Source organism: Symphalangus syndactylus, chromosome 16 (genome assembly GCF_028878055.3).
Source record: "Symphalangus syndactylus isolate Jambi chromosome 16, NHGRI_mSymSyn1-v2.1_pri, whole genome shotgun sequence".
NCBI lineage: Eukaryota > Metazoa > Chordata > Mammalia > Primates > Hylobatidae > Symphalangus > Symphalangus syndactylus.
In genome coordinates, this window is record NC_072438.2 from 97,109,588 (window position 1) to 97,127,120 (window position 17,533).

Sequence of the window (17,533 nt, forward strand, 5' to 3'; positions counted from 1 at the left end):
ACATATACAAAAACAGGTCTAGATGGCGATATGTTTATCTCATAACCAAGTTAAGCAAGTGGGATTTCCAATAAATAAGTCTTTTAATATTATTACAGTGTTAAATATCTTTTCTACAAAGGCAGTATATTTCTGAGAGGAGTTAGGTCAATTGGTAAAGCTTTATTTCTGGAAAATAAATTGCAACTAAAAGGAGACTTTGCAAGCCATGTTCAACCGCCTCTGTCTCCATCAAGTTCAGATAACCCAACAATGAAATAACAGAGTGTAGAACATTGGAACTCTTGGGAACAGAAGAATTTGAGACACAGAAGAACATGCATCAGACCAGGGTGCACCCAGTTATTTGAACCTGATTCACCAGCACACTCTAGTTTCCTATGGCTGGTGGGACAACACCAGGTTTAATTACCTCAACTTCAGGACACTGGCTTATTTAAAGCTTGCACTGTTAGAATGTCGTATTGAAATTTTTGTCTCCCAGACACTGAATATGTTTTCTCCGGAAATGTTTATTTTGTTTTTCCAGAAAGTCAAATATACCCAAGCTAAATGCTACATATAAACACAGGGGCATGCCTTGCGTTCTTTAGCAGGTGACTTCCAGGAAAACCGCATTAATTAAAGTTAACACAGGTGTACGATCAAACGATAACCTCGCTTATTCTTTGCAGCTTGGATGAATTCCAAGGTGAAAATGTTTTAATACCAGGAATAATTAACCTGTCACCTGAGAAGCCCGGCATGTTCAGCAACCCCCTCCCCAACTGCGCACTCACACAAAAGACAATGAGGTTGTATCTTCCCTGACTAGTCAGACTAGAAATAGCCCTTTCCTCACATGCCCCCACCCTGCACAGAAAAAGAACAACATCCCAGAACTTTAACATCGAAGGCATCTTAGACCTTATGAATGATCTCAGGTTTCATCTAAAAAATTCTTTGTTTTATAAATAAGAAAACTGTGGCGAAAAGGAGACTCTGAAAATGGCAGCAAGGGTGGAGCTGAGGCTGGGCACTTGGCTCTTGTCCAGCACCCACTCTTCTTTGCACAGTCAATGATTAGCTTGGGGAAAAATGGAAGTGAGAGCCTTTTGTGCCTAAAATCCCTCCCCATTACTTGTGCCACGAGGTGTTCATGCCCATCCTCACTTTGAAGGGACCACCTCTATGCATTTACGGGGGTCCCAAATGAAGGCAAAAGATCTTTAACCCACTGCTACCAAGATCCAGCATAATCTGGGTTTTTGCATGCAGTGAGGGAAATGCACTTGAAAGTCCATAGAAATCTCAATAAAAATAAAAATCTCAGACTGTACATGGTGAAGTTTAAGAACTGGGAGATAATTGAATAAAGCGATGCAGGGCCACACAGTACAATGTAACTTCAAGACCACAAAACATTTATACTCCTCTAGCAAGAAGCAGAAAGGGCTCATTCCCACTGGCATCCTGAAAGCTCATGACGGCTAAGATATATTTTGTGCTGTGCATTCCTAGTGTGTGTCCCATCTATATGCTGAAGGCAGCTTTTACATGCCATTTTCTTACAGGCCAATTAAAGGACAATTTCTTACCACTTCTGCACAAAAAAACCCACAAAAAATCCAAAAAACATTTAAAAGAATTGAAAAGACACTCATTTGCAGTAGACACAAAATATTAAATACTTTTTGCCCTCAAGAGAGAAGAACCCATAGAACAATTATATTAAAGAAAAAAGCATTATTTTGCATTTGTTTTTCTAGGAATAAAAAGAGTAGATAGTTTCAAAGATAAACTACCTGTTCATCTTCTAGAAGAATCAGACCTACAATTGCAATGTTGATGTTTCCTCCTATTGTTCCATCTTTGAATAAAGCAGACACCTGAAAAAGACAGGAAATCCAAGTCAGCCCCATAAATGGCATTTTCCCCCCTACTTACTAGTGGGCCTAGAACCCAACGCCCTTGTTCTTCAGTGACAGAGCAATGTTAATTTTCTTGTATTGCTAGGCAGACAGATATATTAATCATATCACTGTAAAAAGCCGAAGCTTCAGGTGGGAGTGGGGTCCACCTCTTACTGTCAAACACTTATGAAAGGATCACAAGGCCTGTGAGCTGGTAAGTGTTCCTCTTAGAATATAAAGAGGATTTTTAAGCTAATCATGATGACGACAGAAGCCAGTCACTTCTCAAGCTCTCCTGGCAAGAAATTCCACAAGTGCCAGAGAAACTCTTGCACTTACGGGTTTCCAAGAGGATACAATAAAGAGAAAGAAAAAATCATGATAATGAGATGATGAGAGAAAGACACAAATATTAGAGGTGATGGATCATGGAAGTGGAAATGAATGATCAGAGTGGCATTTGGGGTGGTGAGCAGGAACAGCACGACCACCATGGAATGCAACCTGAAGTGATTTGCCACTGAGCTGCGGAAATATTGGAAAAGCTCTACAGAAGAGAGGCAAACACTTCCACACACCAGAGCAGCTGGCTGAGGACAACAGGGCAATGCTTGCTTTGACCCCATGTGGCGGGAAGCTGGCTCTATTTCACCGCCTCCTCGGCTTCCTGGGAGACCAGAAACCCAGTGGTTCAGTCTACCAAAAATGACACTAGCCATAGTAATCACTGACATCATGGAAAGATGGGCACATTCAGGGGTACTCTGTTGATTGAGGCAGAAGAATGCAAAGACATACTTTTAAAATACTGTCATTAAAACTATTCCTAAAAACACATTTTGGCAACCCAAGATTTTGTCTTCTATTATTTAGATTTCACTTACATGAAATGAGGCTTAGTATACCTCTCATCACTCTTCAGTGATTAATACAGCTGCCAATTTGAGACACAAACACATTTTACCTGAGGTGATATTCTAAAAGGTTGAACTTTTCCCGTTTTTATAGATCAAATAATTTATATTTAGCATTTGAACATTAATATTTCTAAAAAGTTGGGCATTTCTATAGAGCCATCTAAAATCACACATCTAATGCTGATAATCAGATTTACTGCACTACGGTGGCTCAGCATCCCCTTAGGGATTTCCAGTAAATAGACACCAGTAAGCCCAAAACATCTCACAGGCTTACAGAGGCTTATAGAGAGGGTCAAATGATTTTTCCTACTGAATTAGTCTATGAAGTTCTGAAAATGGCTCTTTTCATTGGAGCACAGAAAACTAAATGAATTATCACTAGTAAAATATTTCTCATATATGAAACATCAATCCACAGGTAACAAGTAAAATGGAAACACACACACACACCCCCTGTGAAGTGCAATGACATGGGTGGCCTCAACTGGATGATCCTACCATGTTGAGTATCGTGAGCACGTAGGTGGTGATATTTTCGTAGCCATGGTTTTGCATCATCTTTTTGTCCACCACCACCAAGGTCTCCACGTTCAGTTCTTCATTTCTATGGGACCTCAGAAGAGAGCGCTTATGCCGTAAGCAAGACTTATACTCGTCTGGCAAGATGAAGAGGTCTTCCTTGGGAGGCTGGGGCATGTCTACGGAGGGACACACGGAGGGCAAATGAAAGCACAAGTCACACACAAAATCAGGGCTGTAAATCATCATAGAGAAATTTGGTCTCAAAAATGAACGCTCGTGATAAAAACCACATAACCTTTAAAACCTCGTGATACAGAAGCTTGTATTAAAGTAGCACACTAAATTTAAGTAAAATTCACGTAGTCTAGGCATCATGGAAATCATGGCTGTATTTCTCTTTATATAATTTCATCCTAATTTAAAACAGCAAGAGAGGGCACTCTTTGGCTCTAGCTCCTAGCATCTGGTAGCAAAAGGGTTCAAAGACTCTTTTGAGCATAGAGATTTGTAGAACAGATTCCTCTGCAAAGACAAAGCAATGGAACAAACAATTACAAGAACATGAACTGGCTGGCTTGCATTGTTTTCCTACTTGAAGACTTTTAACGACTTGACAATGTTTAAAGTTGATTTCAATCTCTGGACACATAACTAGCTTGTCTACACTGTTTCCAATGGATTATAAAATGCTCGAGGCAGCTCCACTTCACTGAAGAGCTTAATTTCCTAGAAAGTACCATAAATATTTACGTATTTGATTAGAAGACAAAGCACACACTTTCCTCTTGAAGTAATCCCTTTAAAAATATTTTTGGCATGTATAATTGTTAGGTTAACACTACATTGAAAACAATTAGGTTTAGTGGACGCCTCAGAAAATGTGGTTAGAATTGTTTCATGTGAAAGTGGACTTCAAAAAGCCCAGACATTTAGGTGGCATGCACACAAAATCTATGCAGACTGTATTCACAGAGCATACTGTAAGCAGATGCTATTTTGTTTGACTGGTATATCCAACACATTTTATTTTCTTTTGCTAACATACTTCCAAAATTAAGTAAAGCTTTTGGTGAATAATAATGATACCAGCTAATGTTTACTGAGCACTCATCATTTGCCATTAATGTTTATGCAATGCCCACAGGTGTGAGCTCCACCCTAGGAGATGTCTCTGTGTAACTCGTGCAGTCTGTACTCCAGCCCGAGCATGGGGTTCTAAGGATGAGGTCATGAAGGCAGAGGAGAGCAACATTACTTGCTCACACCCCCTTCCTTCCAAAGTGTTGGAAATGGCTTTCAGATTTGGACAGTGCGGTCCTAGAGCTCTTGTTCTTAATTACCACTGGTGGAAAAATGTCTTTAGGATGAAAACAACATGTTAGCAAAGGGCCCAGCAGCTACAGGCCCTCAGTATTGGGGGCAGGGGTCAGAAACTCAGTGGGGTGGTGATCTCATAGGCCTTGGCTCTGAAAACCCCTCAGCAAATGACTGCCCCTCAATACGGAGCTTGCGACATTGTCCCCAGAACACACAGGCCCCAGCTGCACACCCACCATCACCTGAAGGGCAGCAGGTCCACTAATCAGCCTGAGGTCCAACCTCCCTATTGGTTTTCAGCAAATCAACCTGCTTCTGTTTGCCCTTTTCCACCGAAAAATGCCTAAGTGAACACAGAAAAGGCTTCCATTTTCTGAACTGGAGACTCTAATAGGAAAGAATCATTGTAAGTGTGAATTCCACCAAGACAGAAGAGCAGGACTGCCCTGAGTTCAAGGGGAAGTCCAAAAGCCCAAAAGCCTCAGGGACAACATGGAAATATCAATGCACAGATGGCACAGGGCGCTGAGGATGTGTCCGAGCACAGGTGACACAAGGCCCTGAGATGCATCCACACATCGGTGGCACAGGGCCCTGGGGGTGCATCTGTGCATAGGTGACATGGGGCCCTGGGGCTGCGGTGCATCCATGCCCAGGTGACACAAGGACCTGGGGGTGCGTCCATGAGCAGGTGACACAGGGCCCTGAGGATGCACGCTCCAGTAGGAAGCAGCGCTGTTGATTCTGCTCACTTTTCCGGGGCCTGGGCTGGTCACATGGCCCCCCACCACTTGAGGCCCAGGAGTGTAGTACTGTCACCTGCATAGCCCAGAGGGGACAGAAATATTTGGCAAACAGCAGGATTTCAATCACCAATGTCCTCCACCTACAAGCGGCAGTTTGTTGAGCTTTCTTTCACTAGTTTTATTATGAAACCATGGGAACTTTTTTCCACTTTTCAAATACAAAATGTATTATAGAGTTTAGTATCCTTTTGCAAATAACTGCCTTTTACTTACCACCACTATTACAATTCTGAAATGTCTCTCAAGGCAACATACACTACACACACACACACGCACACTCACATACCTATGCACACATGCACAGATGTGGACACCACTCTGAGGATCATCTCTACTGCCTTGTGCACAGAGCTATGCCTTAGCTGTGCCACCAGCCTGAGTGATGGCGACCACCTTCAGAGAGGAATGAAAGGATCGCAGTCCTCTCACAATGGTCTGCATTGCTTGATGTTTTCAAGGTCCACTGCAGCATCTGCTTAAGAGCTTGGTGTGTGGTCTGTCAAAGCGGTTAAGACGGCCCTGCTATCTCTCCTGCTGAGATCCAGGTGTGTGGGCCACTTCATCTCCCTGGTATATGGAATTTGTCCGGCTCTGACCACATCCACACCGTGAGCCCTGGCAGCAGAGTCTTGACTCTGACCTTGTGGAAGCCTCCACCACGCATCTGGGTCCTGACCTGCCCGTCAAGGCAGCCTCGGGCAGCTGTTGCTGATATGCACGCCCTTTTCAAACACTCACCCAACCTCAGGATTCCCAACTCTCTCAGCCTCCTGCTCACCTCCATTTGTTCTCAGCATGGTTCTTCCTGCTACCTCCCCTACACCTGAGCCCACTAAGTTCATCTGGGTGTGAGGTTTTCAAGTCATCGGAATGCAGCGCATGACTTTCAGGGGTAGGGTGAAATGGGTTCAGAGGACACAAAGGCACTGATGGTTTAACAAGCACTGATTCTGTTGTTGTAGGTGCCAAGAGATTTTTGTTTATTCACTCATTCAACGAGATTCACTAAGTACTTGCAACAGGCCTGCCTCTATTCTGGGTGCTGGGTAAAGCAGTCATAGAAACCAAACAGGCAGGAAACGATGGGCTGGGGGAGGGGGAGCTGTCCAGAGGCTCCTGGGGAAGGTTCACTCAGCGATGCTTGAGGAGAGAGCTCAAGGAAGTGAGGGACATTCCAGAAAGCACCCAGCTTCAATTCTTGAATTTCTGAGCGGTTTCTACATAAAATGTAAATAATAAACCATTTCCTAAATGTTCATGACAAAAAAAGACTTTGACAAAGCCTTGGTGATAAATTGTAGGTGTACTATGTCACACTGAGTCTGCCCTTTTGATGTGGCAGTGTATGCAAGTATGCATATAAATGAATTACCTCAGCAGGAAAACTATGTGGGCTTGAATAAATCTGAACCTCAAAAATATAGAATGACAGAGCAGTGATGCCAGGGTTCTTTTGAAGATGTCTGGTAGATTCTGCACTTCTGCACACTGTGTCATTTAATCTGCCCAGGGAAGAGTTCTTAAAAAAACATCATTTACCATTATCCATCCATCTGCCACAGAGAGACATCCCGTGCTGAACTTACAGATAAGGGACTCTCTCTGGAATCATTGCTTCAGTTTAGCAACGACAGTCGATAGATTTCACCTCGTGGGCAGACATGCTTCGAAGAAAATGTACAAGGTTCCATCAGCTTACATAAATGTCAGAATCACTAAATACACGCAAAGATTCGCCCTTACATACATTTCTTGCGTCTTCCACAGAAATGCTGCTTTTGTGGCAGTCCCAGGTGAAGGTCGCTGCTGTGCAGGGGTTGATGTGCCAGCTCCCATGTCCTCGAGGTCACCAGGACCTCACTGGCCCCAGGAGCATGGGGCTCTGTGGATCTCTTGTATAGTATGTGGGACGGTGAGCTGCCCTGGGCAGCTCTGCCGAGTTTCCATGAGAGGTGTGAAGGAAGTGGCTTTAGGAAGTAATCTGCCTCTTCTGTTCGTATCATGCCTGACTGGAAAAAATAAAAGGAAAGAAAGAAAACACAATTAGACTTTCTGGTTGAAGCCAGGGCCGATTCTCCAAGCACTGCATTTGTTATTATTCTCTTGGAAGCATGCTGTTCCCTCCAGTGAGAGCGAACATTGGAAAGGTTCAAAACCCCGGCTGAGAATTAGCAATGGGAAAGGCCTCCACACACAGTCTGAACTCTCTGGCTCTACATCCCTGGAGAAAGGCTGGCGTGGAGCTGCTCCAGGACTGGACTCCAGAAATGAGAAAGGGACAGAGGGTGCACAGCATATCAAAGTCAGTTAATTTACACCAAAAGTAATGACGGTGCAAGAAAGAACACATGCACACTTAAATATTAAATATTCATATTGGTGAGGGGTCTCAGATAAAGTGATAAAAATTAGAATCCTAATAGGGTAACGTGCAAAACTCTGTTAAAGCGAATTTGAAAACAAAGCAATGTAACACTTTCTAGAAAAGTATAACTTAACAAAATTAATCCAGAGGAAAGCATAAAAATTTTTCTTACGGAATCAGAAAGGTTTTTCTAAGCAAGATATTAAAGGAAATAGGAAAGCAGTGATTTTATAAAAATACTAAAAATGTCTGTAGGGCAAAACAGACTAGATACAACATTAAAAATCATAGAAAAAATCAACAGATTGCTTTTTTTACCTTTTAGGGTGACAAATATTTTTAAGATCTTGGTAGCACGATTGTTGGTGAGCATGAGGACAAGCCGGCAATCTTACATTCTGGGAAATGTAAACTGAGGCCCCACTCAGGAGGCAGCCCCAGGGCCAGCCCATACATCTGTGTACCACAGACCTTATGAGTTAAAGTGCACAATTCAACCACAGGGATCTAACTTTTGGGAATTCTCGCCAAATATTTCTTGTAAGGATTTCTTCAGTATCAGTGAACAGGTGTGAATGTGTATGGCAGCATTGTTTATAATCACAAAACTAATAATAATAAAAACAAGAAACAATTTAAATGGTTACCAGTAAATTCAGGGTCAATTTTTAAAGTGTATTTATATAATTGGAGGTTATACAACCAGTAAAAATTAGAGTTATGGATGTACTGATGATAATTATAATTAAACATTTTTTTTTTAGTTCCTGAAGCTGTGGCCCATATTTTCCATATAATACCTATTATTTACTTATCAATAGGTAAGTTCTGTAAGGTATTAGTGTCCCCTTTTTATGGGTGAGGAAATAGAGATGTAGAATGATTCAGCAATGTTTTCAAGGTCAGCTCGCCAGGAAATACAGTGTAAGGATTAGAACAAAACCAGAGTACATTCAGAACTTGTAAGTTTAAGGTTTATACTACAGGGTTTCCAAAAGGTATTAAATTGTTAAAAGTATATAATAGAGTATATAGCGTGCTCTCAATTATGTTCATTTTAAAAATTGTGTATCTACACTTAGAGAATTTTCTTGCATGACTGAAGAGAAATTGTTGATGGTGGAACAACAACCATCTTCAGCGGGGAAAGCCTCTTCAGGAGGAGAAAGTTGAGTAGGAGCGACGCAAGAAGAAAACTATCCTTCCTTTTTATGGCACTCTGCACTACTCAAGTTCAAGTCTGTGCATCCATTCTTTTAAAATAATGTCAATGGCATTGCCGGATCATTGGATTACAGATGAATTTTAAAAATCCTAATAAATGTTATTACATATTGCTCTAATTTTATAATGAAATCGACTCCTACAGAACATCAGGGTATCATTTAGAGCTCTCCAATACTGAACTATTAGTGTCAGGCCTCTGAGCCCAAGCTAAGCCATCGCATCCCCGGTGACTTGTACGTATATGCCCAGATGGCCTGAAGTAACTGAAGAATCACAAAAGAAGTGAAAATGCCCTGCACCGCCTTAACTGATGACATTCCACCACAAAAGAAGTGAAAATGGCCGGTCCTTGCCTTAACTGATGACATTGTCTTGTGAAATTCCTTCTCCTGGCTCATCCTGGCTCAAAAGCTCCCCCACTGAGCACCTTGTGAGACCCCCACTCCTGCCCGCCAGAGAACAACCCCCCTTTGACTGTAATTTTCCTTTACGTACCCAAATCTTATAAAACGGCCCCACCCCTATCTCCCTTCGCTGACTCTTTTTGGACTCAGCCCGCCTGCACCCAGGTGAAATAAACAGCCTTGTTGCTCGCACAAAGCCTGTCTGGTGATCTCTTCACAGGGACGCATATGAAAATTAGTATTACTATTATGCTGATTTTTTTCAGTGATTTTGCAAATCTAGTGCTGCACAGTGACTGAGACACTCACTAGGTATTCTCAGCTGCTGCCCACGGCATCCAATGCCCATTCTAAATTTGCCTCTGATGTGGGGAGCCTGGGTCTGATTCTTACTTGGGAGTTGCAGGGAGAGTTCCCTCGCATTAATGTCCATGTAGTGAAGCCCTGCGTGGGGCTGGGCTGTCCTGGGTGAGTCTGGGCATTTGTACAGTGTGAACTGCAGGCCTGGAGGGGCATTTCCTAGACCTTGAGAAAATGCCACACACAACTCTCAAGGAAAATAGGATTTGGGGTGGGAGACATAAAAGAAAGAGGAGAGTAGGTTCATCAAATATTGGGAGAGGAAGCATTGGCTGCAGTGTTACCACTGGGGGTGAGAGGAGGCAAGACAAAGGTAAGCTTGGTAGACTATCAGTGAAGCCATCAGCACCACCACAGGGGGTAGACCTCCTGGGGCCCAAATACCACATAACCATGGGCAAGTGAAATTCTTGGAATTTATGCCCAGGATTGAGGGAGAGGGCAGAGGCAGCCTTTCCTGCAGTGCTATTCATGAATGACTTCGGAACCTTCTTGGCCTTCTAGAACTCCGGGAACCAAAGGAAGACACAGCAACACTTTACCTTTAGAAGTTCTACCAGGGAATGCCAAGTGTGAAATAAATTAAATAATGGTTAAAGCCAATTAGGTTTCAACCTTTTTGGATTTTAACTGAGAAGCGTAAGCAGTCATCAATGTGTTCAACCTTGTATAACGCTACCCAATTAGTTTCTCCATTACCTAAGGTAACCAGTTTAGGTATTAAACCAAAAAAGAAGAAAAATTCATGCATGGCTTAAAACAATAACAACACTTTTTGATATGTAAACAATTGCTCACTTTTCAAACCCCCCTCAGAAGATTACTGGCTCCTTAAGAACCTAGAATAGATGTGATTCAGCATCTCCCCTGCAGGTCGCAGCGGACTGATAGAAGAGAACGGCCGGGTGAGTCGGACACTGCAGAATTTATCATCCCATTCTCATACTTATTAGCTGTGTGACTTTGGATGATTTACTCAGCCTTTCTGTGCTGCTCTGTCATCTAGGATGCAGATATAAGAACAGCTACTTGTCACGGGTTTATAAGACTTAATATACTTAAAGTATATGATCTAGTGAACATTCAAACAAGATTTGCTGAATTAATAAAACGAAGGATGTAAAATATCATACTTCGCCCTGATGATCTTTGCTTTCCTTCTGATAATTCAGAGAGCCCCTGAGGAATTTTTCACTCTGTAGTTGGAGATCCCTCTGAAGTCCTAAGTGTTGGTGCACCCAGCACCACAATCATCCCAAACACAATTTTGTTTCTGACCTGCTGCTTTGCTTTTTACACTCTTTCTGGTTCCTGGCCTACACGCTTGTGATCTAACACAGCTGTTTCAGATTCAGAACCATCTCTCCTTTCCCCTAGGCTCAAGGCTACATTCTGGGTGGCCCAGGCTGAGAGGACCGGAACCCCAAGCAAAGGTGTCTGGCTGCAGCTGGCAGATTTTTTAGTTTTCATTAACCAAGTCGTCAAGCATTATACTTGTTTCATTAATAATTTAGTCTGAGTTACAATATTCGGTATTTAAATAATCTCCAATTTCATTAAATACACAGAACATAGTAACTGATAAGACTGATATTTTGATATCCCTTGATAAACAGCAGATAATAAACACAAAAAAGTTACTTCATTAGCTTGTGTCATTATTAGTTTGCAAGCTATTCTAAAAGATAAGGTAAATTGCAGAAGATTAATGTTTTCTTCTTGTCAGAATGAAGAATATTTGTTTGGAAACTCAAAATGTCTAGGGGAACCTGCCTGTAGCTCACAGTAACCACTGGAATGTCAGGCGGGTGGATTATTAACCAGGCTTCAGAAAAGGCCAAGTCCTTCAGGCTTTGCAGAGGACAGGCTTTGCTCTCACAGGGTCTGCCTCTCTCATGACCAATTCTGGAAATCATTTTACACTAGAAAAACTCACCAAACACTTCAATTGCCCTCATAAGAAACGAACGAATATGTGTTTGTTACTGCTGGGAAATGCTAGCTCTGAGCAATGTAAGTAAAGAAAACACTGAAGCTCAGCAGTAGGGATGTTTACTGTAGTGTATTTGTTGTCCTTCATAACTAAAAGTTGGTAGATGTGTATTAATTGGGATCTGTTGAGAGTCATAGAAACTGCTCATTAAAGTTTCATCAATCAAAAAATAAAATAGAAATTAAGAAGAAGAAACGCCCAATCACTGAGGTTATTTCCACTGCAGTGAGCCAAACTCCCAGTGGACCAGTTCCAAGCATGTCTCAGGTGATGCCATGTGCCCTATTCACGAGAGCCACCTATCAATAAACACGGTAAAGAAGTAACTAGGCTCATTATGAGAAAGAGGCATTTTAATTTTCAAGTAATTTCATTTTTACTCTCCTCCATCTTTTCTCCTGAAGTGTCATTTGTTTTGGGAATATTCTATTCATTCTAGGTCTTCTTAGTGATATTTCAGAAACACTAGACAATTTCAATTTTTATCAAACATTAATCAAAGTGAAACTTTGCTTTTTATTTTCTTATAACCTCAGAACCAAATATGAATCTACACCAAAAGCCACAGTAAGTCTTGTGTGATTATACATGGTATCTTGAAAATAAAAATTTGGCTAAAATCTTGAATAAACCAAAAAGCTTCCTTTTTCTCCAAGAAATTTTGTATCTGTTTCTTTTTGTTCCTCTCTCCACTACACCTGACTTGGGCACTGGGCTCTCTCAACCTTTCTGTCTTCAAAGACAATGGGGCTGATATGCTGGTCACAGGAATCATGCATCATCCTAAACCCAAAGAAGTCCAGGCTTCACAATTTCAGTCATTTGCTCAGCTCTAAACTTGGCCCCTGGTCACTTTCCAGTTGCTTATGTGTAGACTCAAACTACTAAGGCTTTGACACTGGACACTCTGACAAAGTTTCTGGTTAAAGCTGAATCTTGTGAGTGACGAGTTATTCCCATCATCATAATCCATCAGAGAGGACTCAGTCCTTGGTTTCTCACAAACCCCAGTTCCTCCTGCAGTAATATCAGCACACATTTGTAAAACATGAATACCTGTTGTTTGTGCATGAGGAGGAGAGGGGGTAAGGGTGAGGCAGGGCTGGACAAAGGAGAAGCAAGACTGGGAAGGAGTCATCTGGAGGTTGACTGGACATAGGCATAGACGAAATTGTTGAGTTCTACCTGGATCTTGTGGCCTGGCTAAACTGGATCAGTGTAATAACAATCCCAGCAGCAGAAGTGTGACTTGGGTGAAGTGCCAACTGTCTACATGCCCCACAAATACTGTCTCAGAGGGCCAACGTGCCTCCCATGTTTTCTGCACAGCTGGGCACACCTGAGTCATCAGCCAATCAGGCTTTGGATGAATTCTATGGCAGCAAGAAGGCTAGAGAAAGCAGAGTGTAATTTAATATAATTTAAGAATGCGCTATGATTATCCTTGGCTATTCCAAATTATCATTGACTGTGGATTTACTCAAAACCATTCCTGTATCTGTATGTTCCTTGTTCACTAGGAGAAGAGTGATTTTTTTTTTTTTGTATGTTAAAATCTCATCATTGAAGCCTCAAGGGTACAACACTGAGAACATCCATATTTCTGGCCTTGTTCTTAGAGCATGAAGAGCTCTCATATTTTTAGTATTTAATACTCATGTAATTCACCTGGACATTAATTAAATTTACCAAGATTTCTTGCCAAACTCTACAATCTAATCTTCATAGTGATGTAACTTTTGATTAGAGCTTAGATGAAAATGATATTTGTGACTTCCTCCATCCCTGGCTGAAGAAGGAATCTGGAGTGAAAGGTGATCCTCTGTCAGGGGTAAATACTTCTTACCCAGTTCTTAGGGTTTTCTAAGAAGGGCAGGACCCAGGAGCACAGCACTTCTCAAACCCAAAGTGCAACAAGGAAACATTTCAGTGGGAGAGAGGATGTCCTCAGCATTGTCCTTGCCCGTGGTGTCAAGTGGAGGGTCAGGTGGAGGCAGCCAGCTGTGAGTGAGGAACAGCACAAGCATGCTGAGAAGCCGATATTAAGAAGGCAGAGTCAGATGGCCAAACAGAAGTTTCCACCAAACCTCCTCCCCATAGAAGCACCAAATTGAACAACCATCCACACAAAAAAGGACCTTCATGAGAATCTAAACTCAGGTAAGCAATCACAGTACATGGTTTTAACTTCATATTGCTGAAAGAGTCACTTGAGGCTCTGAGGAGGGTAGGAGAGACAGTCTTGATTTGCCAAAGCCACCCCTTCCCCATCTCCTGGCAGTGGCCACATGGCACAGACAGAATCTGTGTGATTGTGGGAGGGAGAGCACAGCGATCATGGGACTTGGCATTGGCGTTCAGTGCTGCCCTACCACAGTGGAAAGCAACACGGGGCAGAATTCAGCCGACACCCACAGATGGAACATTTAGACCAGACCAGGGCAAGCTGGAGGGTCAGAACCATCCCAGTGGACAGAATCTGAGATACAGTAAGCCTTGCCACTGTGGGCAAAAGTGCTCTGAGGTTCTACATAAACTTGAAAGGCAGTCTAGGCCACAAGAACTGAAATTCTTGTGCAAGTTCTGGTGCTGTGCTGGGCGTGCAACCAGTGGACTTGGGGGGATGCAACTTAATGAGACACCAGCCAAGGTGGCCAACGGAATGACTGTATCAACCCTCCCCCAGCTTCAGAAAGCACAGCTTGCCACTCTGAGACAGACCCCTTCTCTCTACTTAAGGAGAGGAGAAAAAGGTGTAACGAGGACTTTGTCTTGCAATTCAGAGAGCAGCTCTGCCCCAGTAAGATAGGGCACTAGGTAGAATTCTGAGGCCCCCATTCCTGGACCTAGCTCCCAGATGACATTTCTAGACACACACTGGGCTTGAAGGGAACCAGCTGCATTGAACGGAATGACCCAGTCCTGTCAGGATTCATCACCTGCTGACGAGAGAGGCCTGGGGCCTGGAATAATCAGCAGTGGTACCCAGGCAGTACTTGACATGGGCCTTGGGTGAGAGTCAGAGATGTGCTAGCTTCATGTGTGACCCAGCACATTTCCAGCTGTGATGGCTATGGGCAGAGACTCCTTCTGCTTAAGAAAAGTAGGGGGAAAAGTAATGGAGACTTTGCCTTGCAGCTTAGGTACCAGCTTGGCACAGTGAGGCAGAGCACCAAGCAAGCTCTTGGGGTCCCCAATTCCAGGCTTTGGCTCTTGGATGGCATTTCAGGGTGAGCCCTGGGCCAGAGAGGAGCCTACTGCCCTGAAGAGTGAGTCTCAGGCCTGGCAGCATTCACCACACGTTGACTGAAGACACCTTGGGCCTTGAATGAGCATTGGAGGCAGCCAGGCAGTACCTATCGGATAAATTTAACAAAGAGATTGAAATAATTAAAAAGAATCAAGAAGAAATTCTGGGGTTGAAAATGCATTTGACATATTGAAGAATGCATCAGAATCTTAACAGCAGAATTCATGAAGCAGAAGAAAGAACTAATGAGCTTGAAGACAGGCTATTTGAAAATACAGTCAGAAGAGACAAAAGAATAAAAAAGAATGAAGCACGCCTACAAGATCTAGAAAATTGTTTCAAATGGCAAATCTAAGAGTTATTGGCCCTAAAGAGAAGGCAGAGAGAGAGATGGAAAGTTTATTTAAGGAACAAAACAGAGTACTTCTGAAACCTAAAGAAAAATATCAAAACCCAAGTACAAGAAGGTTATAGAGCATCAGATTTAACCTAAGGAAGACTACCTAAAAGACTCCCAAAGATCAATAATAAAGAAAAAAATCCTAAAAGCAACAAGAGAAAAGAACAAATAACATACAATGGAGCTTCAATACAACTGGCAGCAGACTTCTCAGAGGAAACCATACAGGCCAGGAAAGAGTGGCATAACATATTTACAATGCTGAAGGAAGAAAACTTTAATCCTAGAATAATATATGCAGAGAAAACAGAATTCTTCAATCTGAAAGAAATGGACATTAGTGAGCAATAGAAAAATCATGTGAAGGTAGAAAACTCACTAGAAATAGTAAATACACAGAAAAACACAGGATTTTATAATACTGTAATTACGTTTGTAAATCACTCATATCTTGAGTAGAAAGACTAAAAGATGAACCATCAAAAATAATAACTACAGAAACTTTTTGAGACATAATACTATAAGATACAAGAAAAAACAACAGAAAGTTAAAATGCAGGAGGACAAAGTTAAAGCACAGGATTTTTATTAGTTTTCTCTCTGCTTGTTTTTAGTTTGTTTATGAAATCCTGATAAGCAGTCATCAGTTAAAAGTAATGAGTTATCCTGTAATCCCAGCACTTTGGGAGGCTGAGGCAGGCAGATCATGAGGTCAGGAGAGCGAGACCATCCTGGCTAAGAAGGTGAAACCCCATCTCTACTAAAAATGAAAAAAAATTAGCTGGGCGTGGTGGCAGGTGCATGTAGTCCCAGCTACTCAGGAGACTGAGGCAGGAGAACGGCGGGAACCCAGGAGGCAGAGCTTGCAGTGAGCCGAGATCATGCCACTGCACTCCAATCTAGGGGACAGAGTGAGACTCTGTCTCAAAAAACAATAAATAAATAATGAGTTATAAGATATTATTTGCAAGCTCATGGTAACCTCAAATAAAAAAAAAACATACAAAAGATAAACAAACAGTAAAAAGCAAGAAATTAAAACATATCACAGAGAAAATAACCTTCACTAAAAGGAAGACAACAAGGAAAGAAATAAAAGGCCACAAAAAAACCGCAGAAAACAAAAGACAAAATAGCAAGAGTAAGTCCTTACTTATCAATAATAAAATTGAATATAAATAGACTAAACTCTCCAGCCAAAAGACATAGAGTGGCTGAATGGATTCAGAAAAAAAAACAAGACCCAATGATCTGTTGCCTACAAGTAATTTCACCTATAGACATACATAGACTAAAAATAAAGGAATAGAAAGAGATATTCCATGCAGATGAAAAAAAAAAAAGGCTGGAGTCCTAAACTTATATAAGACAAAATAGATTTCAAGACAAAAACTATAAAAAGAGACAAAGAAGGTCATTATATATTGATAAGATGGTCAGTTCAGCAAGAGGATACAACAATTGTAAATATATATGCACTCAATATTGCAGCACCCAGATATAAAAAGCAAATTGTTATCAGAGCTAACAGAGAAATAGATGCCAATGAAAAAATAGCTGGAGATTTCAACACCCATTATCAAGACAGAAAATCACCAGGGACACATTAGAATTAATCTGCATTATAGACTAAATGAACCTAATAGATATTTACAGAACATTTTATCCAATAGTTGCAGAATACACATTCTTCGCCTCAGCACATGGATAATGCTCAAGAATAGACTATATGTTAGGCCACAAAAAAGTCTTAAAAAATTTTAAAAACCCTGAAATTCTTATTATTTTCTCTAACCACAATGAAATAAAACTAGAAATCAGTAACAAGAGGAATTTTGGAAACTATACAAACACATGGAAATTAAATAATATGCACCTGAATGACCAGTGGGTCAATGAAGAAATTAAGAAGAAAATTAAATTTATTTGAAAAATGATAATAAAAATACACCATACCAAAATTTATGGGATAAGGCAAAAGCATACTAAAAGAAAAGTTTATAGGTATAACTGCCTACATCAATAAAGTAGAAAAACTTCTAATAAACAACCTAATGGTGCATCTTAAAGAATTAGA

The 17,533-nt window shown here is 41.5% G+C and overlaps 1 protein-coding gene across 2 annotated transcripts in view; it reads right to left on the bottom strand.

Annotated features, from left to right (window-relative positions):
- ADAMTS16 (ADAM metallopeptidase with thrombospondin type 1 motif 16) overlaps window positions 1-17,533 on the bottom strand; it is a 191,185-nt gene that overhangs the window by 144,091 nt on the left and 29,561 nt on the right. For both annotated transcript variants that reach the window (XM_063619592.1, XM_055246185.2), the window contains exons 4-6: window positions 7,205-7,466; window positions 3,311-3,510; window positions 1,785-1,868 (exon numbers count right to left, since the gene is read on the bottom strand). In XM_063619592.1, coding sequence (XP_063475662.1) covers window positions 1,785-1,868; window positions 3,311-3,510; window positions 7,205-7,466 — 546 coding nt within the window. The remainder of the gene's footprint in view (window positions 1-1,784; window positions 1,869-3,310; window positions 3,511-7,204; window positions 7,467-17,533) is intronic.